This window comes from Dreissena polymorpha, chromosome 2 (genome assembly GCF_020536995.1).
Source record: "Dreissena polymorpha isolate Duluth1 chromosome 2, UMN_Dpol_1.0, whole genome shotgun sequence".
NCBI lineage: Eukaryota > Metazoa > Mollusca > Bivalvia > Myida > Dreissenidae > Dreissena > Dreissena polymorpha.
In genome coordinates this window covers 96,903,045-96,928,425 of record NC_068356.1, presented here as the reverse complement: position 1 = coordinate 96,928,425, position 25,381 = coordinate 96,903,045, and the positions used below count along the sequence as shown (strand labels likewise).

At 40.6% G+C, this 25,381-nt stretch overlaps 1 protein-coding gene across 2 annotated transcripts in view; it reads right to left on the bottom strand.

The window, feature by feature from the left end:
- LOC127868146 (intraflagellar transport protein 140 homolog) overlaps nucleotides 1-25,381 on the bottom strand; it is a 56,611-nt gene that overhangs the window by 18,700 nt on the left and 12,530 nt on the right. For both annotated transcript variants that reach the window (XR_008043897.1, XM_052409768.1), the window contains exons 11-23: nucleotides 24,486-24,656; nucleotides 23,487-23,614; nucleotides 21,994-22,111; nucleotides 20,515-20,681; nucleotides 19,723-19,897; nucleotides 19,119-19,250; nucleotides 10,674-10,900; nucleotides 9,763-9,940; nucleotides 8,864-8,947; nucleotides 8,363-8,469; nucleotides 7,049-7,144; nucleotides 6,473-6,605; nucleotides 5,724-5,867 (exon numbers count right to left, since the gene is read on the bottom strand). Coding sequence is in view for 1 of the 2 variants with exons in the window: in XM_052409768.1 (XP_052265728.1) it covers nucleotides 5,724-5,867; nucleotides 6,473-6,605; nucleotides 7,049-7,144; nucleotides 8,363-8,469; nucleotides 8,864-8,947; nucleotides 9,763-9,940; nucleotides 10,674-10,900; nucleotides 19,119-19,250; nucleotides 19,723-19,897; nucleotides 20,515-20,681; nucleotides 21,994-22,111; nucleotides 23,487-23,614; nucleotides 24,486-24,656 (1,860 nt within the window). In the remaining variant the exon portion in view is untranslated. The remainder of the gene's footprint in view (nucleotides 1-5,723; nucleotides 5,868-6,472; nucleotides 6,606-7,048; nucleotides 7,145-8,362; nucleotides 8,470-8,863; nucleotides 8,948-9,762; nucleotides 9,941-10,673; nucleotides 10,901-19,118; nucleotides 19,251-19,722; nucleotides 19,898-20,514; nucleotides 20,682-21,993; nucleotides 22,112-23,486; nucleotides 23,615-24,485; nucleotides 24,657-25,381) is intronic.

Sequence of the window (25,381 nt, the reverse complement as noted above, 5' to 3'; positions counted from 1 at the left end):
TGGTGGCATTGCTGTATGCCTACAGGTGATAACCCTATGTGGCCACATACCTTACATAGCCTGATTGCATTGCTGTATGCCTACAAGTGTTACCCCTATGTGGACACATACCTTACATAGCCTGATGGCATTGCTGTATGTCTACAGGTGTTACCCCTCTGTGGACACATACCTTACAGAGCCTGATGGCATTGCTGTATGTCTACAGGTGTTACCCCTATGTGGACACATACCTTACAGAGCCTGATGTCATTGCTGTGTGTCTACACGTGTGACCCCTCTGTGGACACATACCTTACAGAGCCTGATGTCATTGCTGTATGCCTACAAGTGTTACCCCTATGTGGACACATACCTTACAGAGCCTGATGGCATTGCTGTATGCCTACAAGTGTTACCCCTATGTGGACACATACCTTACAGAGCCTGATGGCATTGCTGTATGTTTACAGGTGTTACCCCTATGTGGACACATAACATACAGAGCCTGATGGCATTGCTGTATGTCTACAGGAGTGACCCCTCTGTGGACACATAACTTACAGAGCCTGATGGCATTGCTGTATGCCTACAGGTGTTAACCCTCTGTGGACACATACCTTACAGAGCCTGATGGCATTGCTGTATGTCTACAGGTGTGACCCCTCTGTGGACACATACCTTACAGAGCCTGATGTCATTGCTGTATGCCTACAAGTGTTACCCCTATGTGGACACATACCTTACAGAGCCTGATGTCATTGCTGTATGCCTACAAGTGTTACCCCTATGTGGACACATACCTTACAGAGCCTGATGGCATTGCTGTACGTCTACAAGTGTTACCCCTCTGTGGACACATACCTTACAGAGCCTGATGGCATTGCTATATGTCTACAAGTGTTACCCCTATGTGGACACATACCTTACAGAGCCTGATGGCATTGCTGTATGTCTACAAGTGTTACCCCTCTGTGGACACATACCTTACAGAGCCTGATGGCATTGCTGTATGTCTACAAGTGTTACCCCTCTGTGGACACATACCTTACAGAGCCTGATGGCATTGCTGTATGTCTACAGGTGTTACCCCTATGTGGACACATACCTTACAGAGCCTGATGGCATTGCTGTATGCCTACAGGTGTTTACCCTATGTGGACACATACCTTACAGAGCCTGATGGCATTGCTGTATGCCTACAAGTGTTACCCCTATGTGGACACATACCTTACAGAGCCTGATGGCATTGCTGTATGCCTACAAGCGCTACCCCTATGTGGACACATACCTTACAGAGCCTGATGGCATTGCTGTATGCCTACAGGTGTTACCCCTATGTGGACACATACCTTACATAGCCTGATGGCATTGCTGTATGCCTACAAGTGTTACCCCTATGTGGACACATACCTTACAGAGCCTGATGGCATTGCTGTACGTCTACAAGTGTTACCCCTCTGTGGACACATACCTTACAGAGCCTGATGGCATTGCTGTACGTCTACAAGTGTTACCCCTCTGTGGACACATACCTTACAGAGCCTGATGGCATTGCTGTATGCCTACAGGTGTTAACCCTCTGTGGACACATACCTTACAGAGCCTGATGGCATTGCTGTATGTCTACAAGTGTTACCCCTCTGTGGACACATAACTAACAGAGCCTGATGGCATTGCTGCATGCCTACAAGTGTTACCCCTATGTGGACACATACCTTACAGAGCCTGATGGCATTGCTGTACGTCTACAAGTGTTACCCCTCTGTGGACACATACCTTACAGAGCCTGATGGCATTGCTGTATGCCTACAAGTGTTACCCCTATGTGGACACATACCTTACAGAGCCTGATGGCATTGCTGTATGTCTACAAGTGTTACCCCTCTGTGGACACATACCTTACAGAGCCTGATGGCATTGCTGTATGTCTACAAGTGTTACCCCTCTGTGGACACATACCTTACAGAGCCTGATGGCATTGCTGTATGTCTACAAGTGTTACCCCTCTGTGGACACATACCTTACAGAGCCTGATGGCATTGCTGTATGTCTACAAGTGTTACCCCTCTGTGGACACATACCTTACAGAGCCTGATGGCATTGCTGTATGTCTACAGGTGTTACCCCTATGTGGACACATACCTTACAGAGCCTGATGGCATTGCTGTATGCCTACAAGTGTTACCCCTATGTGGACACATCCCTTACAGAGCCTGATGGCATTGCTGCATGCCTACAAGTGTTACCCCTATGTGGACACATACCTTACAGAGCCTGATGGCATTGCTGTATGCCTACAGGTGTTAACCCTATGTGGACACATACCGTACAGAGCCTGATGGCATTGCTGTATGTTTACAGGTGTTACCCCTATGTGGACACATAACTTACAGAGCCTGATGGCATTGCTGTATGTCTACAGGTGTGACCCCTCTGTGGACACATAACTTACAGAGCCTGATGGCATTGCTGTATGCCTACAGGTGTTACCCCTCTGTGAACACATACCTTACAGAGCCTGATGGCATTGCTGTATGTCTACAGGTGTGACCCCTCTGTGGACACATAACTTACAGAGCCTGATGTCATTGCTGTGTGTCTACACGTGTGACCCCTCTGTGGACACATACCTTACAGAGCCTGATGGCATTGCTGTATGCCTAAAAGTGTTACCCCTATGTGGACACATACCTTACAGAGCCTGATGGCATTGCTGTATGCCTACAAGTGTTACCCCTATGTGGACACATACCTTACAGAGCCTGATGGCATTGCTGTATGTCTACAAGTGTTACCCCTCTGTGGACACATACCTTACAGAGCCTGATGGCATTGCTGTATGTCTACAAGTGTTACCCCTATGTGGACACATACCTTACAGAGCCTGATGGCATTGCTGTATGTCTACAAGTGTTACCCCTATGTGGACACATATCTTACATAGCCTGATGGCATTGCTGTATGCCTACAAGTGTTACCCCTATGTGGACACATACCTTACAGAGCCTGATGGCATTGCTGTATGTTTACAGGTGTTACCCCTATGTGGACACATAACATACAGAGCCTGATGGCATTGCTGTATGTCTACAGGAGTGACCCCTCTGTGGACACATAACTTACAGAGCCTGATGGCATTGCTGTATGCCTACAGGTGTTAACCCTCTGTGGACACATACCTTACAGAGCCTGATGGCATTGCTGTATGTCTACAGGTGTGACCCCTCTGTGGACACATAACTTACAGAGCCTGATGTCATTGCTGTGTGTCTACAGGTGTGACCCCTCTGTGGACACATACCTTACAGAGCCTGATGGCATTGCTATATGTCTACAGGTGTTACCCCTATGTGGACACATACCTTACAGAGCCTGATGGCATTGCTGTATGTCTACAAGTGTTACCCCTATGTGGACACATACCTTACAGAGCCTGATGTCATTGCTGTATGTCTACAAGTGTTACCCCTATGTGGACACATACCTTACAGAGCCTGATGGCATTGCTGTATGTCTACAAGTGTTACCCCTATGTGGACACATACCTTACAGAGCCTGATGTCATTGCTGTATGCCTACAAGTGTTACCCCTATGTGGACACATACCTTACAGAGCCTGATGGCATTGCTGTATGCCTACAAGTGTTACCCCTATGTGGACACATACCTTACAGAGCCTGATGGCATTGCTGTATGCCTACAGGTGTTTACCCTATGTGGACACATACCTTACAGAGCCTGATGGCATTGCTGTATGCCTACAAGTGTTACCCCTATGTGGACACATACCTTACAGAGCCTGATGGCATTGCTGTATGCCTACAAGCGTTACCCCTATGTGGACACATACCTTACAGAGCCTGATGGCATTGCTGTATGTCTACAGGTGTTACCCCTATGTGGACACATACCTTACATAGCCTGATGGCATTGCTGCATGCCTACAAGTGTTACCCCTATGTGGACACATACCTTACAGAGCCTGATGGCATTGCTGTATGTCTACAGGTGTTACCCCTATGTGGACACATAACTTACAGAGCCTGATGGCATTGCTGTATGTCTACAGGGGTTACCCCTCTGTGGACACATACCTTACAGAGCCTGATGGCATTGCTGTATGTCTACAAGTGTTACCCCTATGTGGACACATACCTTACAGAGCCTGATTGCATTGCTGTATGCCTACAAGTGTTACCCCTATGTGGACACATACCTTACAGAGCCTGATGGCATTGCTGTACGTCTACAAGTGTTACCCCTCTGTGGACACATACCTTACAGAGCCTGATGGCATTGCTGTATGTCTACAAGTGTTACCCCTCTGTGGACACATACCTTACAGAGCCTGATGGCATTGCTGTATGTCTACAAGTGTTACCCCTCTGTGGACACATACCTTACAGAGCCTGATGGCATTGCTGTATGTCTACAAGTGTTACCCCTCTGTGGACACATACCTTACATAGCCTGATGGCATTGCTGTATGTCTACAAGTGTTACCCCTATGTGGACACATACCTTACAGAGCCTGATGGCATTGCTGTATGCCTACAGGTGTGACCCCTCTGTGGACACATACCTTACAGAGCCTGATGGCATTGCTGTATGTCTACAGGTGTTACCCCTATGTGGACACATAACTTACAGAGCCTGATGGCATTGCTATATGCCTACAGGTGTTACCCCTATGTGGACACATACCTTACAGAGCCTGACGGAATTGCTATATGCCTACAGGTGTTACCCCTATGTGGACACATACCTTACTGAGCCTGATGGCATTGCTGTATGTCTACAGGTGTTACCCCTATGTGGACACATACCTTACAGAGCCTGATGGCATTGCTGTATGTCTACAGGTGTTACCCCTATGTGGACACATACCTTACAGAGCCTGATGGCATTGCTGTATGTCTACAGGTGTTACCCCTATGTGGACACATACCTTATAGAGCCTGATGGCATTGCTGTATGCCTACAGGTGTTACCCCTATGTGGACACATACCTTACATAGCCTGATGGCATTGCTGTATGCCTACAAGTGTTACCCCTATGTGGACACATACCTTACATAGCCTGATGGCATTGCTGTATGTCTACAGGTGTTACCCCTATGTGGACACATACCTTACAGAGCCTGATGGCATTGCTGCATGCCTACAAGTGTTACCCCTATGTGGACACATACCTTACATAGCCTGATGGCATTGCTGTATGTCTACAGGTGTTACCCCTCTGTGGACACATAACTAACAGAGCCTGATGGCATTGCTGTATGCCTACAAGTGTTACCCCTATGTGGACACATACCTTACATAGCCTGATGGCATTGCTGTATGTCTACAAGTGTTACCCCTCTGTGGACACATACCTTACAGAGCCTGATGGCATTGCTGTATGTCTACAGGTGTTACCCCTCTGTGGACACATACCTTACAGAGCCTGATGGCATTGCTGTATGCCTACAAGTGTTACCCCTCTGTGGACACATACCTTACAGAGCCTGATGGCATTGCTGTACGTCTACAAGTGTTACCCCTCTGTGGACACATACCTTACAGAGCCTGATGGCATTGCTGTATGCCTACAAGTGTTACCCCTATGTGGACACAAACCTTACAGAGCCTGATGGCATTGCTGTATGTCTACAAGTGTTACCCCTCTGTGGACACATACCTTACAGAGCCTGATGGCATTGCTATATGCCTACAGGTGTTACCCCTATGTGGACACATACCTTACAGAGCCTGATGGCGTTTCCGTATGCCTCGGCCCTCTGGAAGAAGTGTATGGCCTCCTTGATGTGGTCCTGATTCTCCAGCTGACGGGCGAGGTGGTAGCAGCCGGCCTTGTCTCCCGTCTCATTGCAGATTTCACTGGCCTGGGGGCAGTATAATACTACATTAAATTTATATGTTATTAAATTTAATTATTTCTTGTAAAGCCCAGATATGCCTTCAATGTAAACAAGATATTTTGAGGGAAATACAATTGAATTGAGTGTAGGCATTCAACCTATATAGCCCCCATTATTATTCTTGATTTGGGGAAAGGGCCTAGCTATCCATTATGAGGGAAAATATACAGACAAAACAGAGAATATATTCAAATTAATGATATTCAAATGCAAACTTGAAATTAGCAGTAAATTGCATCATTTAAGAGAAGTTCTTTCAAGAAGGGCTCTCTGCTTAAGACTAAACCCATGCCTCCTACTTTAATACAAGCCTTGCGTTGCGAAAAAGGGGTTAAATGCATGTGCATAAAGTATCGTACCAGATTAGCCTGTGCACTCCACACAGGCTTATTACAGACGTCACTTTCTCAGTTAATTACATTTGTTATTGTAATTCTCTACTAAGCGGAAAGTATTGTCCCTGATAAGCCTATGCGTAATGCACAGCCTTATCTGGGACAACACTTTACGCACAAGCATTAATCCCCTTGTTCTGAAAGCGAGGGTCATATACAAATACAAAGCCATACCTTGTCCATGTTTCCGCAGTAACAGTAGACCCTCACAAGGGACAGATAGTCCTGGGCCATTTCATAGAACTGCAGGGCCGTGTCCATCTCCCCCAGTGACTCCATGTACTGGGCCCACCACTTGTGTAATGACCTGAATACGTGAGAAATAGTAGTATCAGTTTACCCACAAGGTGTTTCATATGGTGGAGTAACAAGCAATGTAGCATACATGACTTCATGCACTGGCCCCATAACTTCTGTAAGAACCTGAATATTTGCCCCCTTTTGTGAAAACTGGGCTTATTGCATGTGTGTATAGTAAAATCCAAGATTAGCCTGTGCATTCTGCTCCATGAGATACACATGCATGCCAAATATCAAGTTGCTATCTTCAATATAGCAAGACAGACGGGACGGGACGGGACAGGACAGACAGACAGACAGGCAAAAGACAATATACCCCCAATCATTCGATCCGGGGGCATAAAAAATACACTACAAGCGTAAAGTGATGTGCCTGATTTACCCGTGCAACTGCACAAGTTTATCTGGGACAATTAAGGCGCATGCATTTGTACATGCCACTGCTCTCACCTGTCCTTGTGTTTAAGGATGTACTGCTCCAGGTTATCTGGTTCATCAAACAGCATCCTGGGCACCTCAAACCTGTGAGTGTCCGACTTCTCAAAGCTGGTTGAAACATGAGAACAAATGTTAATTGTATGTTTATACCAATTCACCCTTTATCCCTAAGATAGGCACTATGACAGGTTTGTAGTCAGTTTGAAAATCAATTAAAATTAAATATTTTTTCTACTAGATTCAAGTTTAATTTAAAAGGCTTTATTTCCAACCCAAAAATGTTGACGAGCAGCAAACAGCACAAAACCTCACAGGCTGTTATGGTTTTATGCTAGTTGCATATAAAAATTTAAACTTCGCCTCTGAGAGGGAAAGGGTTAATAAATGCGTGAAATCAGACACTTTTTATAGCTGTCAACATGGCAACAAAATGTCTGACATCACATCAGAGATATCAATAAATGTCTGAAGTAAGAAATTCACAATAGCAAAATGGACTTTGATGGATTACATACAAATCAGTTAATTTAACAAGATGTGTTTGTGAAACACAATGTCCCCCTATATGATGTTTGACATTGTAGGATGACCTTGACCTTGTGAAGGATTACCTTGACCTTGACCTTTCACCACTCAAAATGTGCAGCTCCATGAGATACACATGCATGCCAAATATCAAGTTGCTATCTTCAATATTGCAAAAGTATTCATAAAATAAGCGATTTGGGCCACATATATTTGACCTCTGACCTTGAAGGATGACCTTGACCTTTCACCACTCAAAATGAGCAGCTCCATGAGATACACATGCATGCCAAATATCAAGTTGCTATCTTCAATATTGCAAAAGTATTCATAAAATGAGCGATTTTGGCCACATATAATTGACCTCTGACCTTGAAGGATGACCTTGACCTTTCACCACTCAAAATGTGCAGCTCCATGAGATACACATGCATGCCAAATATCAAGTTGCTATCTTCAATATTGCAAAAGTATTCATAAAATGAGCGATTTTGGCCACATATATTTTACCTCTAACCTTGAAGGATGACCTTGACCTTTCACCACTCAAAATGTGCAGCTTCATGAGATACACATGCATGCCAAATATGAAGTTGCTATCTTCAATATAGCAAAAGTTATTGCAAAATGTTAAAGTTGGCGCAAACAGACAGACCAACAGACCAACAGACAGACCAACAGACAGGGCAAAAACAATATGTCCCACACTACTATAGTGGGGGACATAAAAAAGCAACACAAAATCATGTACAGCTTTTAGATGAAATATAATTGAAATTTAATTGTAATGCAGCCCCTTACTTTGGAATAGCCTCCGCCAGTTCGCCTTTTCCCTCTAAATACTTGGCATAATTATAATAGGTCGTCCGCAGATGAATTCGGTCATACATTTCCGCTGTCTCCAAAGCCTAGAAGAAATTCGTAAATTTTAACTCTGTCTAGCTTTATATGTCATAATTGATGTTGCTGGATAAAAGAGAACAAATACTCTCATTGAACTGAACAAACCTCTTTGCTAGGAAAAGAAATACATGGTTTTGCAGAGATGAGGTGTTTAAAGTCAAATTTGTTTAAAACCAAAGGAAAATCTGAACAATCAATTCATATTTTTATTTGGTATGGCCACATAAAAAGAATCTTATTCTTTAAACACACTTAAACATAAAACTATTTAATATATTATTAACATGCTTAATATAAATATATATATATTCTTTTAAAGTTAATTAATAATCCTACTGAACATGCAAAAGCAAAGCTGCATCATACATGTAATAGAGGTAAAATGGGTACAAAGACTACCTTTCCCCACTGCCCGGCACTTTGGTAGAACTCATTGAGCAAATCATATCGCTTGCAATTCTTCAACAGCCTCTCAGCATCTTCCTGTATACATGGACGCACATGAATTACTAGTACATAACTGCCCCCCCCCCCCATATTAGATGTATTGTTGTATTGTAAAGGGGCTGGTAACACATCTTAGACATTTGTTTGGACAGACAGAATCACAAACATCGAGACTCGCCCAAAAATGAACACCAAAAGCCTATTCAATATTCTTGTAATAGCAACGGCATAGACAAGAGGCTTCAAAATTGTTTTATATAAATATTTCTATAGTAATGGTTCAGAAATTTCTGAAGGTCATGCATATTTTAAACACAGGCCTCGACTACAAACATTGATGAATTAAATCTTGGCATTATTTTCATGTATTAAATCAATGGAAACAAACAAAAGTCACAAGAAATTGGTCAATTTTTGTAGCCGAGACTAATTCAACTTCAATCTCATTGATAAATATTTTTTATTGAACCTTTTCCCACTCTGAAGCAAAGTGACAATGTCTAAATGCAACCAGCACAAAACAGAACAGCCTGCGGGTAACTTGCAGTCTGTTTAGGTTTTATGCTGTTTGCAGCTCATTGGAATCTTAAGATTGGAAATGAAGCCTTGAAAACTTGAATCTATAAAGAAAGGTCTTAAATTAAATTTGATTGTCTAAGGGAATACAAAAGCACCATGAGTTGTATTTGAGTGTTTAAGGTTTAACAAATGGAGATCAAGGCTAGAAAGACAAAAGCAATTGGTCAACTTTTGTAGCTGATACTAATTTAACTTAAATCTCATTGGTAAAAATCTCTATGTAAGACAATTTTGAAACTAAAAACATGCATCAAATAAACTTCATCACTTACAAATAGGCCCAGCTGCATGGCCAGGGTGGCGACCTTGGCGTCCAGCTCCGGTTCCTTCATACACTCCCTGAGAGCCTGCGCACCGCGCGCATGACCCATGTTACCCAGGCACACACTGGCCACATCAAGCCGCCGGGACTTCACGCACATCTTTGCCATGTTCTCCCACACGGACTCGCTGAAATAATACACATTTCCGAAGGGTGTTGTTAGCAAGGGAAAAAACAATCTTCATAACATTATTAAATCCAACCGATGAAAAGGACTCGTTGAAAGTTTTTGTAGGTGTTATAGACAAAGAAAGAAATTATTTTGTAATATTATTTCAAATTAGAAATGACACTTAACTTTGTTTTGTTTTATTAAATGTTTTCTGATGTTGATGATCTTTTAAATTATTCATAGAGCAGTAATTAACAACCGTTAATGCTGTTCCAAGGACAGTTAGTGTTAATTTTTTAACAGGAAGTCAACTGAATGTCAGAAGCCACAAACTTTAACAAATTATGCAACGGCTTTGTCACAGAGGAAACAGCATCCCATACTGGGTTAATGTTCTAGAAAGAAAAATATACGATCTCAATCCGTGTTCCATGATAAAAGTGGTCCGCTAAAGCGTGGCTTCAAATTTTTCGGAAAGTACCACTTAAATCAGACAGGTATTCAATCCATCTGTCATGATACTTTCTGCCATCACTAATAGTCAAAATCAGGTAATTTCATTTCAATGTCGGGACTTTTTATTTCTTGGCATTAAATCCATTTCGTCCTGAAAAGAATTGTGGGATATGCTTCTATTTTAATCCATTTGAGACTGTAGTCTTCACATCAAACATAAGTAAATCATGTAACGCGCTATGCTGGCATAGGATACTGTATAAATTTAATAATAGCAGCCAATTATCAAGTACCTCTTAATGAGTTTTATTGCTTTAAAAGCCTCATCCATATTTCCAATGGTGAGGAAGTAGCTGAAGTTGAGCATGGCCTCTCTCGTCTGCTTGTCTGTCTTCTCGAGCCCCACAAAGTCTCGCATTGTCTGGCGTGACACGAGCTTCGGGTATATGACGGTGTTCGTGTCTTGTCTCACCAGGTGACCCGTCTCTTGGGCCGCCATCTCCTCCTCACTCACCCCACCCTAGGAACGGTAATCAATCATGGAGGATTAGTTAGTTTAGTTGAAAACAAGAGGGCCAAGATGGCCCTAGTGAGCTCACCTGAGAGGAGTCGGTTCATTCAATCTTTACCAAACGTCAAACTTTACCTAGATATTGTCGAGACAAACAACCTGGTAAAGTTTCATCATTATTGAACCAAAACAAATTTTTTAAATAAAATTCATTTTAATTATTAAATACTTACCTGTTATCGTATGCTTATACTTTCCAAGGGGAAATAACTCATCCGGAATTTTAACTGGGAATCCGCCACCTCAATACCGTAATACAGGCCAGGTTAAACATAGTGCAATGCAACCTAGCCAAAAATCGGTAACCAACCCTCAATATTCTTTCAATATATATACAAAAATATTAATCGAATAGCGGGGTGGGAGGTGGGACTTACCGATAACAGGTAAGTATTTAATAATTAAAATGAATTTTATTTAAAAAATTTGTTTTAATGTCATAAATACTGACCTGTTATCGTATGCTGATTTTGCAGCTGCGGTGGGAAGGTTCGTATATATTTTCCCAACACAGTAGAACCCATAAACAGGGTTATCAGCTAATGATATCAAGTAATCTTCGTTAAAACGGTATTAATTATGACTTCTTGGACAGAGTAATATGTCTATGTCGTAAAGAAGACACTACCGTTAGTGAAACCACAACAAGCCCAAACGTATACAAATTGTATTGTTGGCACTTCAGAAAACGAAGATAAAAGATGACAAGGTGGTCGGATTCCTCCAGTAAACAGCTTAGAGCACGTCAAAAAGTGGGGTGTGATTAATATATGCCCACAAAACAGACAGAGCTCTTAATTCATGCGGTCAGATCCTAAAAAGGAATGAATCCTTAGATAGGATAAGATTAACTTTCCTTAGTCGAGGTCTAACCCCGAGAAATAGAAGCCGCAGACACATCTCCCCCCCCTTTTTTGGGGAAATGAAGAGTGTCTTTGAGAACCTCGAATGGACTTCTGACTAACACTGCTGAGATAGAACTTCAAAGCCCTGATTGCCCAAAGAAGTTTATCCTCATCTTCATGACTACCAGTTTAAGAAAACTTGGAAACTTGAAGGTAGAAGCCATATAGAGGACTTGATATTAAGCAAGGAATCCTGGCTGACACAACAAAGTGAAAACGACAATAGATCCAACTGGAATTGGTCGTATTCAACAGAAAAAGCATGAATTTCACTTCTCCGTATGGTAAAAGCCATAATAAGAAGGAAAACCGTCTTAAAATTATATTGGAACTGTTAATAAGCCTGTTGAAAAAGGTTCATAGGGAGCTCATTAAGCATCCCAACATGTTACACAAGTCAAAACCGCTTAAGAAGGTAAAGGAACGAAAAACATAGTGTTGACGTTCCATAGTTTGGATCAGTTCCAAAATAGGTAAGACAGCACAGAGTTGCGATGACTTACACAAAACAAGGTATACGAAAGCATAATCTCTATCCTTTGATGAAGAAAAGAACAAATTTCTTATCATCAAGAAAAAGATGAGTAAAACCTCTATGTATCTAGCAGAGTGATTAAGGTAATAACTATGCTCTCAATTACCCAGTAAAAATGAATTTCCATAGAACCTTTATACAGTTCTGATGGAATTATCCTTGCACAAGTAACAAGGATTGAAACTCTAACAGAAAAACGTTCTTCTGTAGAGATAACTAAAAGTTATTAATGGCCAGACATGAAGTGGCACATGTTTGGATCAGTAAAAATATGTCTCAGTGAGATATGATATTTGACCTGTGAAGAAGTTTCCTGAAAATAATTGTACAGGAGACTTAAAAGGTCGTAGAACCATAATCCCATGGTTCATTAAGTATATTTCATGAAATTATGGCAAAAACTCAGTTATTGCAAAAACTCACCAAGAAGGCAAGATATTCCAGTTTATGTCAATGGACGAATGTATAACAATCGCACACCCTGCTGGATCGATTTCTGTGAACTGCATTGTTGACGTTGTTCAGCATACCGGTATACACTGCGATATACGTTCGCATAACGCTAATAACTAGCGTTTGATGATAAACAACATTCTTTGATATACTATGTACATCATGCAACTCGTCTGCAACTTCACTGCCGCGCATGCGCAATTACATTATTGAACCCAACGGAAAAATAATTCGAAAGAAAGAACTGCAGGACAAAAGGTCCAACAGGGCGTTGAGACGAACTGGTATGAGAAAGACGATAGAGAAAATTTGTTGTTCTTGCAAAGAACGAATAAGTTCCTGATTTCCAGTTACAAGGAGTGATAATATGATCACCTCCGTGTCTGTAAGTAAACCACGACCGATGTGTGATAGTTGAAACCATCACAAAGGAATCGTGAAAATGTGTTGTAAATGAAAAACAGCTAAAAAGAATTTTCGCTTTTCAAGATGTAGATGTGCAGGTGATATTCGTTAGGATACCACATAATTGAGAAAATCAAGATACGTTGTTCTATGTGATCGTCCATAACCTTATCTGCTCACATCTGTATAAGATGTAAGGAAGGTTGTGGTAGAATAACTATATTCTTGCCAAGATAATCTTCTAGTCTAGACACCACTGAATAGTGGTAAATAATGACAAAAAAGATGGAAATCTGTGTCATTAAATAATCCCGAGATTAATACAATTATCTTAAAAATAAAGCTGAAACGGACGTAAGAAAAGACGTCTCAGCAGAAGGACCGGTGACCGGACCGGTAAATACCGACCGGTGACCGGAACCATTTGTCAAGGATGGGTGGGCAAAGAAACCACGGCAAGCCGAACTTTCCCACTCCAAACACACTTGAAAATTGGTAGAATAGGACAGTGTTTAACACTTATAAGTTTATGACCTATCTACAGAATATAGCCTCTTCTTGACCCAATAACAGGCGCCTTTAAAATCCTGGATAATACAGGTCGCGAAGTCATCGATTTGCGAAGTACGGAAATATGATTGATAGTGGTACCTCCGGAATCGGAGGTGTGATGGCAGAAAAAGGTGAAAACCCTAGGGGTAACCTTAAGCGGGTCCACGCTTGCCGGTAGAATGCATGGAAGTCTTAAATTCTGACTTGATTAATCCATTTACTTCAAGACTTCTAACCTGGACGAATTCCGAAAGGAATACGACCAGTTATAGGAAGACGGCCTGTTATGGCCAGAAGTGTAATAGAAGAATAACTTTAAGATGAGGTCCCTCCAGATCCTAGGATCTAAGATCTGAGTTCAATAGGTCCTAAGCCATCTACAAGACTGTAGCCGCTATGCGGTCAATCTGATAGGCAATCCTATGTATCAGAACTCTTGTTGATTCCAGTAGCTTGAAAATATGCACTGCCGTAGGAGCAATAGAAAAGCAGAAGTCGATACAAATGTCGTCTTGCTAATCCTGTTAGCGTCATTAATGTGTCCCAACTGTTCCGTGACACTGACTGCAAAGTCTGTAGCCGACAGGTAAAGGCGGTTAAAACAATTCATCCTTCGGGTCTCGAACATAAATTAATAGAGTTCAAATAGTAATGTTCGACCTCAATGCTAGTCTCCGAGCCCACTTCAGCCGATCTATCTGCAAGACCAGTAGTCTGCATGTAGCCGGTTGAGATAGAAATACAAATAACAGATATAGCATGATTTGGTAACCGTCGCCAGTAGAACATCAGTATTGAAAAACACAAAAAGTCATGTAGATTGTTGAATCCATAAAATATAGTATTCAATACAATCATAGCCAGGGGTATACAACTATGTAATGTAGACGATACCCGTGATACTAAAAATTGACCGATGAAAACACAGTGGAATACCGGTAATTGGTAAGTGGTGACCGAACCGGACCGGTCAATGACCGGTAACTGTAGCCCGGTGAACCGACCAGTCATAATATGACCGGTGACGTTACCAGTTAAAGACCGAAAAATGGTGGAATCCATATGGTCTGTTATCAATGTCAAGCACTGCTCGGAAAAGAAGATCATGCCAAAAAAAAATCCAATCCGATGGCGATGAGACATCACTTATTCTGACCGGTGATCAGTGATTGGTGATATGACCGATGAATGGTGACCGATGTCCGGTGATCGGGACCGGTATAATATAACTGCGTCAGAATGGAAATATCTGGTGCAGAAGAATGACCATCCACGAAGTCATCTGATAATGTTAACCGGAAAACAACGGTAGATTATCAGTATTAATAGGCATAAGTGTCCTTGTAGTCGTAGTGGAGAAAAGAACAGCTTATCCCGAAGCCTGAATGTTAAACGAACTAGTGTTCGTATACAACTACGGCTCGGTGACTGCAACATGTGTGGATGCCATAAGAAGAACCATCACACGTGGAATGGAGACATGATATTCCTAAAGGAATAAAATGGAGAACGTCGATATGACCAGTAGGTTCATTAACGCCTACGTGAGAAGTGGCGACATCCATATAACTTCGATGCCGAAATATTGTTCGGCTACGCTGAAAATATTGTCTTCTACAATATTGTCTCCGTGAGCATTGGCATGATCGCTTACGAGCGTATCAACGCCGAGAACTGCTCAATGAAGGAGAGGTATGTTCGATAAATATCCAGTGGTGCTCAATGCAGTCCGCTGATGTCTACGTGAAGGTTGACGACGTCCTTGTTTCCTGCGATGTCGAGATCTGGATCGGCCGAGATGTGGATCGGCTGCGATGAGACCGAGATCTTCTAGAATAACGTCTCCGTGAGTGACGACGTGATCGCTTACGAGAGCCGCGACGATGAGAACAGCTCGAGGAAGAAGAGCGTGTCAGATGTCTAACCCTTGATGAAGACGATGTATTCAACGAAGAATAGGAGAATAATTCAATGAAGAAGACCGAGTTCTTCTTCTTGACCGGTGACTGGTGTTATCGGTGGCAGGCCTAACTGATGACTGTTGACCGGTGACCGGAGCGGTGATCAATGACCGGACCGGTGACCGGACCGGACCGTTGACATGACCGGACCGGTGACATGACCGGACCGGTGACATGACCGGTGACATGACCGGACCGGTGACATGACCGGTGACCGGACCGGTGACATGACCGGTGACCGGACCGGACCGGTGACCGGACCGGTGATCAATGACCGGACCGGTGACCGGACCGGTGACCGGACCGGTGACATGACCAGTGACCGGACCGGTGACATGACCGGTGACCGGACCGGACCGGTGATCAATGACCGGACCGGTGACTGGACCGGACCGGTGACATGACCGGTGACCGGACCGGTGACATGACCGGTGATCAATGACCGGACCGGACCGGTGACATGACCGGTGACCGGACCGGCCGGTCAGACGTCGATCAATGGTCCGTGATCAACGTCCCCGGTGACGTACCGGTCATATCATGACCAGTGTTGTCACCGGATAATGACCGTATGGCAGATGCCAAATGGTCCGGCATTGGTCGATGTCCTTGACCAATGCCATCGGGCAAAGACCGGCTGACGGGTGTCGCCATATGGTCTGATGTTGACCGACTGTCTAAGAGACTTAGCATAGTACGGTCGCGATCGTGCCCGATACCCGGTGACTGATACTGCAACTATCATCCATGATCTGCGAAGTCACCGGGTATTTATCCACTCTTGTTTCTGCGACCATCATGTAGTCGAATATATGAAAAACAAGAGCAAATCATATTCAACCATAAACTGGTCACAGACCAGATTATCATACGGCACATAAAATCATTATTTGACCATAATGAAAATTATAATAATACTGCCGTAGATCATAAATTAAACAAAAGTTTAATTCAAAACAGATGAAAAATAAAATGACGATCAATTAGATTGTCATACGGAACGTTAAAATCATTATTGCACACAATGGCAAATGATAAACAATCTGTCAATAGAAGAACACGCTTTGCACGATCTCGTAACACATTAGAAGAACATGCTTTGCACGTTCTAGCAATGTATTAAAAGAGCACGTTTTGCACGTGGTCGTTCGCGCCTGAAAACACCCAGCATGGTAGAAATAAACCATTGTTCGATAAAAACAAGCATGGCTTACCTTTTACAAATGAAACAAAATCCATTAAATCCACACAAATTAATCCGAATGAGAAATAAAAAGATAAATAACACAATTTATCTATTCAAAACCCCAATCAACCAAGTGAAAAACAATATTTTAATTCAGAGCCGTAAAAGACACGTATACACCTGGTTGATCCGGAAAGAATATTGAGGGTTGGTTACCGATTTTTGGCTAGGTTGCATTGCACTATGTTTAACCTGGCCTGTATTACGGTATTGAGGTGGCGGATTCCCAGTTAAAATTCCGGATGAGTTATTTCCCCTTGGAAAGTATAAGCATACGATAACAGGTCAGTATTTATGACATTAAAACTCTGGCATATGGAGTGTTTTTGTTTTTGTAAGATTTGACCTGGAGACCTATATTTTGAGTTGACCCCCCCGCTTACCAAACATCAAACTTTGCTTACAAAAATAAATATTATGACCAAGATTCATAAAATCTGAAACAAAATTGTGACCTCTAGAGTGTTTACAAGGATTTTGTATAATATAATGAAAATTTGGACAATCTAAGGGCAATAATTATGGCATTAATTATGTGATATATATAAAACCAATCTTTGTACCAAGTTTCATGATGATTGGGCAAAAAATGTGATTTCTAGAGGGTCACAAGCTTTTTTTACAATATAAATATAAGGCAACTGCCCCCCCCCCCCGGCAGCCATGTTATTCAACTGACCGGAACCATTTTCGAACTCAATTCTCATATCAAGGAAACAAATGTTCTGACCAAATTTCATGAAAATTGGGCCAAAAACGTGACTACTAGAGTGTTCACATGTTTTCACTATATACATATAGAGAAAAATTCCCCGCTCACTGGCGGCCAAGTTTTTTCACCGATCTGGACCATTTTCGAACTCGTCTGAGATATTAATAAAACCAATGTTTTGACCAACTTTCATGATGATTGGGCAAATAAGGAAAACTGCCCCCCCCCCCCCCGGCAGCCATGTTTTTCAACTGACCAGAACCATTTTCAAACTCAACTCTCATATCAAGGAAACAAATGTTCTGACCAAATTTCATGAAAATTGGGCCAAAAACGTGACTTCTAGAGTGTTCACATGTTTTCACTATATACATATAGAGAAAAATGCCCCGCCCACTGGCGGCCATGTTTTTTCACAGATCTGGACCATTTTCGAATTTGTCTGAGAAATCAATAAAACCAATGTTTTGACCAACTTTCATGATGATTGGGCAAAAATTGTGACTTCTAGAGTGTTTACAAGGTTTCTCTATAGCCAAATAAGGAAAACTGCCCCGCCCACTGGCGGCCATGTTTTTCAACGGACCGGAACCACTTTTGAACTCGACCAACATATCATTAAGACAAACATTTTGACAAAGTTACATGAAGATTGGGCATAAAATGTTACTTCTACAGTGTTTACAAGGTTTTTCTCTTTTTTGACCTAGTTTTTGACCCAGCATGACCCAGTTTCGAACTTGATCGAGATATCATTGGGACAATTCTTCTGATCAAGTTTCATAAAGATCGGACATGAAATGTGGCCTCTAGAGTGTTTACAACCAAATGTGGACGACGGACGGAAGACGGAGAGAGACCGGTCACAAAAGCTCACCTGAGCAATCAGGTGAGATAAAAACAAAAAACAATGAAGCTGTGCTTAAGTAGCTGTGGTGAAGTGGATATGTTGTCCTCCTAGCAACCTAGAGGTCATGTGTTCAATCCCCACTTAGGGAAGGCTTTCTTTAGATATCCTGAATATGCACCAAGTACTGGTTCTACCCAAGAAACTGACACGAGAGCATTTCAATAAACCTTAGGTTTAAGCAATTGAGCTTAAATAATTAGGTAAAAATAAAAATGAAATTCAGCTATACAAGTCCAAGTACTAAACAGAATTTTACAACAGTTGCCAAAAATTAAAATATCAAATTTTAGCATCCACAACGGGATTTTTCATTACCAGTGTTGCTACTTGTAGCATAGCATTGAATTACCTCTACATCTAAGTGCTTAACTAGATCTAAACAGTAGTTACTAAAAATTTCAAATATCCCATTCAAGCATCAAAGATGAGAATTTTTTATTTCTAACTTTGCTACTTGTAGCCTATAGTAGCCTAGCATTGACACCTACCTTCCTGACAAAGTAGTGGAAGGGCACCTCGATGCCCAGCAGTCTCTCGTACTCGTCTGACAGAGGAAAGCTGTCCTGTATCAGGATGCCATTCTCTGGCGTACAGAACAGGGACACTATCATCACCTCAACCTGAAAGAACGAGCACAGATGAAAACTACAATAACCCTATACCACTTAGACAAGTTTTTTGACGTATTTGTAGTTCCTCAGAAAATCTATTTAAATATAAGACCTTTCTTACTAGATTCAAGTTTTAAAGGCTTCATTTCCAACCCTTAGATACTGATGAGTAGCAAACAGCATAAACTTGAATAGACTGTGAGTTACTCGCAGGCTGTTCTGGTTTTATGCTGCTTGCATAGTCATCTTCACTTTGCTTCTGAGGGGGAAAGGGTTAATAATATGCAGATGAATCATTTCTGATAGGGGTCGCTGATTTTGTGATCACATCCGGGTGACATTATTCCTGAAATAGAAAAACAGTGCAGTAAACTATAGTTAAGTCAGCTGACATAAAATGTACTAGGACATTTTTTTTAACTAGGCTTAAAACAATCACTTCATTTTTTCTGTCCACTTCAAAGACAAGATCTATTCTTACAGGTCCTTCCTCAATCTGTTTGGTGAGCGATGCCTTTGGTTTCTTCTCCTGCTTGTTGTCCTGCACCCTAGGCAGCACCTGTGCCTCACACACAACCAGTTTGGGGTCCTGCAGGTCCCAGTGGTGAGTTATCGGGAACCGGCCCGCAATGTCCTTTGCTGCCTGGTCCTTGCCCCTGTGGGGAATAGTCAAATGTGTAGAAGACTGAAGAGAGCAATGAAAAAATGTAACAGGGGCAAAAAATATTTAAAGACTGCACTAGTACTGCAGAAAAAGTGCCTTAGAATTTTGACTCCTCCCACAAATACATGCATCCTTCCTTCACATGGCTGGGCCAGGAATCGAACCTGTGATCATTTAATTTGTAGTCGAGCGCTCTTGCAACTGAGCTTGTCTGCCAGAAATGTAAGAAATGGTATTGGAAAAGGAATTTATTACAGTAATGTCAATTGCTGGTTGGTCCTTGCCCCTGTGGTAACAGAGATAAATGTAAGAATGAGATTAAGGAAAATAATGAAATCCCAGAAAAACGTAGTAAAGGCTGTTCTTGTTTTTTGCAGGTTGCATAAAGCCATTTTCACTTGTCTTCTGATAGGGAAGGTTAACACAACTCAAGAATTACATCTTAGCAATTTGCTTCATTTTTTATTTGTAAGAAGCTGCTTTTGAACCCTAAATTTGTGAAGAAAATGAGTCTTGAATTCTACAAAATTGTGGAAAAATTGAGTTGCTAACTTCTTTAAAATATTGAAATGCAATGCCAGTCTTAAGGACCGAAAAAAGCCCAGTTACCTGTCAGCGTCGCTCATCTCAATGGCGCTGTCTGTCTGAGTGCCGACCATCTGCTCAGGGGGGAAGTCATCCTGCTCCCCCTTGCCTGAGTCAAAGTTGAAGTACGAGAGCGAGTCCGCCTCGATGTCCCAGAAATACAGCTTGGGGTCTGTCTGCTGGCTCCCTTGCTGGGGAAGTGAGGGAGAAAAATCAGGACCCGTAACAAGAAATTCTTAGACTCATGTTGTAAAATAAAGAATAATCTTGAAATTTGAATATTCAAGAATTCATTAAATATTGAGTCAAATTTGGCATTTCCCTCCTTTATCTTCATCATTGTGTATGTAGAACATTTTGTAAATGACATATTCTCCAGTGTATATAAAACAAGAGATGTGTTTGTAAGAAACACTATGCCCCCTATTGCGTCACTTTGAAATAAAATTTCAATATATCATTTGGCAGGTTTAGAAATTATCTCCCTTTTAAAGCTTATTACTTCCCTTGGATTGTATTTTTTACTTTTGACCTTGAAGGATGACCTTGGCCTTTCACCACTCAAAATGTACAGCTTCATGAGATACACATGCATGCCAAATATCAACTTGCTATCTTCAATATTGCAAAAGGTATGGCCAATGTAAAAGTTTTGGGACGGACGCACAAACTGACAGACGGACAGTTCAACTGCTATATGCCACCCTACCGGGGCATAAAAACTAGATGCATATTTGTTGTTTTTTTTTCTTTACTCTTAAGTCTAAGAATGGGTTGGTAAATCAGTGCCCAAGAAGATAAAGGATTTGTCAAGGTTCCTTTGAAAACTTTTTTTGACCTTTTTGGCAAAAAAGGCAATAAGAATTTGTTTAAAAAAAAAGTTTCTGCATTAGGAATTTCATTCACACGAAAAGTCCACTGATATGGGTAAAATATATATATCATATAAATATATATATTAAATTTAATTTATTTGCTAGATGTTAGACATAATTGAAATAAAATTAACATATAATTATCACTTTTAATGAAAAAAAATCCAATTGGGAATTTTTTTTAATTGGGAGATTCTTTGGGAATGAACATCACTTTAAAGCCAAAGGTACTAGTCTGTTATTGCAGATTTAATTCAGATCAAATGATATTTGTACAGAAATACAAAATATACGGACATTTTAGGTAATTAAAAACAATTTGATAATATGCTATGGAATTTTCATTTACAACCACACCTGCTGAAGTAAAAGCTGTCAAACTCTTTTCATAGTTTACAGATTTTATATGAATGGTAAGTCAAACAATACAATAGGTTTTATGAATGCCAGAATAAAAAATCTTATGCTTATCTTTTGCTTACCTTAGTTTCAAATATCCAATATTTACGTATGAAAACAAATTAATCAAATACAAGATTTGCTCTTTTATAATCAAAGTCAACAGTAAATTAAAGAGCTGATACTAAATTCTACTCGTCAAAGATTATTCTCTCCCCCACCCACCTACCAGTTTTATGGCGGCGCTAACTTTGGTTCCATTACAGTTGACGTTGCACGAGCGCAGGGAACCGAAGCCAGGCAGGAGCTCGTGCAGATTCTTGGGGTGGCTGTGAGGCTTGGCCTCTCTATGAAGGCAAGAAGGCAGACAATTAACAATAAATGTTTGGAGCATTTGTAACAAAGTACCAGAGCTCAGGCCTTTTTCGGTCTATTTTGGGAAAAAGTACATAGCAAAATTGGGATTTTTCGAGTCGCGAAATCTTCCAAATTCTGAATAATTTTCATCGACAAAAGCATTATTTGGGCAGGGAGTTTTCCAGTCATTTTGGATAAAATTCATATAAATTATGGTTATATATTTTGTAGGTTGTTTACAAAATAAAATTGAGATATAGAGTCTAATAATCATAAGTCATAAGACACTTCTTTCCAAAAAAAAAAACAAAAAAAAAATATTTTTTTTTTTGAGAATTGGGAAAAAATATGCATATTTGGCATTGGGAATGGGTCCCACTATCGGACCCGTGAGATAGGCAGAAAAAGGCATGGAGCTACTGCACTAATCGTCTAAAATACAAACGAGCCACGCTCCGGTAAAATTAGGTTTAATGCATGTGCATAAAGTGTTCTTTCTGATTAGCCTATGCAGTCCACACAGACTTATCTAGGACAACACTTTTCGCCTTAATTGGATTTTTGCTAAGAAGATACTCCCTTTACAGGAAAAATAGCATCAAAGCGAAAAGAGCCGTCCCTGATTAGCCTGTGCACATGTAATAAACAATGTTATCTCAGAGTGTGTTTTAAATCTAAATTCAAGAGCTGAAGCGTTAAATAGATGATCTCAGAGTTAAAAACGGTCACGTACATTACACCTAAGTGTGACCTTGACCATTTAAGATGAGGACTTTTTAAAATTGTATTATATAATCAATATACATATTATTATATAAAATACATGCTTATAGTTGTTGATTGCATGACAGCTTTATTGACTGCGAGGGATTGGTGGATACGAAAGTGTGATTTGAGTCGAATAATGATGAAACAAGATCAACTGCCATACCAGTTCATATTTAATACAAGCGATGTGTTTGTGAAACACTATGTCCCCATATATTTGACCTTTGACCTTGAATGATGACTTTGACCTTGACCTTTCACCACTCACAATGTGCAGCTCCATGAGATACATATGCATGCCAAATATCAAGCTGCTATCTTCAATACTGCAAAAGTGTACATTAAATTAGTGATTTTGACCCATATATTTGACCTTTGACCTTTCACCACTCAAAATGTGCAGCTCAATGAGATACACATGCATGCCAAATATGAAGTTGCTATCTTCCATATTGCAAAAGTTATTGCAAATGTTAAAGTTTGCACAAACAAACACACAAACCAACCAACAAACCAACCAACAGACAGGGCAAAAACAATATGTCCCCCACTATAGTGGTGGGGGACATAAAAAAGATCGCTGAACAAAGAATGTACCTTCTGGAGAGGTCAAACACTTTGAGAACCCCGACGTCTGTGCCAATGAGCAGGTATGTGCCACAGATGTCCAGACACACAGGCTGGCCCTCGGCCTCACTGAAGTTAATCAGCTGCTTCACTGTGCCCTGGGGGAAACATTAGAAAAGTATCGCAAGTTGGAGTGCATTGTAATATTTTTTCAATATCTCAAAACATGGACGATATTTTGTGTATCACTTCATCTGAAAAACTGACATCAATTTTGTTGTTGTTGTACACAAATTCTATAGTGTATTAAATCCAAACAAGCTTCAATATTTAAAGAAAGGATATGAGTACGATATCAGTTTACTAAAATAAATTTTAATTTTGCTGAAGAAATGTATACATCTTGGGACCCTTGTTAACAAAGTGTATTATTTATTTAAATTCTTTTTTTAATCACTTAAAAATTAAGCAAAATACATAAGTACTTGGGTAATGTCTACAAGCAAAATAAAAAAATGACTATAGAAGAAGATACCCATTTAAAGAATAAAATCACACTAAATGTACATGTGAATGTAGAATGTAGACTCTCAATGTCTTCAACAAAAGATATTTGTAAAACATACCCCTTTTTTTGAAAATTACATTAATTGTAAATTTAAATGACTTGAATCACCCACAGTAAGTCATCACCAAGCAATAAAAATCATTATCAGGATAAAGGAACTGGCTGGAACAAAAGAAATTGAGCTGGAAAAACTGGGTTTAATGCATGAGCCTAAAGTGTCATCCCAGGTTAGCCTGTACAGTCAGCACAGGCTCATCAGGGACATAACTTTTCCCCTAAACTGGATGTTCTCCAAGAAGAGACTTCCTTTATACAAAAATATCATAAAAGCGGAAAAGGTCATCCCTGATAAGCCTGTGCAGACTGCTCATGCATCAAGTCAAGTTTTCCAAGAGTGCAGCTAAAATATTTAACTTAGTTTTCTCACTTATAAATTGATAAACTGAGAAATTCCCCAATACCTGGAACGTCCTAACTTGCACTTTTTGTGTCTCTATACAGTAGACGTTCTGCTCGTAGAGACATATCACCATGGCGTCTGTTGTGAAACTTCCTGAGGCCTTGATGGTGGACCGGTCCTCGGAATACTCGTATATAATCACACGTCGGCCATTCCATACTGCTAGGGCATCCTGGAGAAAAACTAACGTGATAATTGCTGAATTTATATATATTTATTTACTTTGACAATTATATATAAAAGTACAACAGGTAATAACTTAAATAATGCAAGACATAGGAATCATGCGTGATAACTAGCGAAGGTTTAGGAAACAAATAATGATATTTGCTGAATGTTTAAGTCAGGAATACATCATAGCAAAATGCACAAACAAAAGTTTTCAATTTTATGCAAAGATGTTTGTCAGAACAAGACAGAATATAATTTAACACTAACATTTGTTACATTTATTTAGACTAAACAAGAGCAAACCATTTCTTAGGCAAATTAATGTTGATAAGATCAACATCAAATGCATCACATCAAGATACAAGTTCATTACTTATCAGCATGTTTTGGCAAATTAGATGAGTTTTTGTTGTTTAAAAGCATGTTATAAACAAGACATGTGTCAGTTACATTACTTTTGATCTTTATATGTGACCTTGACCATTGAAGAAGGGAGAAAAGTGACACGCCAACTTCTCAAAGTGGTCATTTGTGGTTAAGTTATTGTAAAATGCATGATTCACGACAAAGTTGCAGCCAAGAAGAGCTGTTCCTGAGTCTTACAAAAATCCTGGGGAAAGGCTTAACACACAGAAACAATGCCACTGCTATATCCAACTTTCTTCTAAGGTGGGCATATAAAGGAAATGACGCGTGTTTTCAATCCATGCCTAATTGTCTTAAACT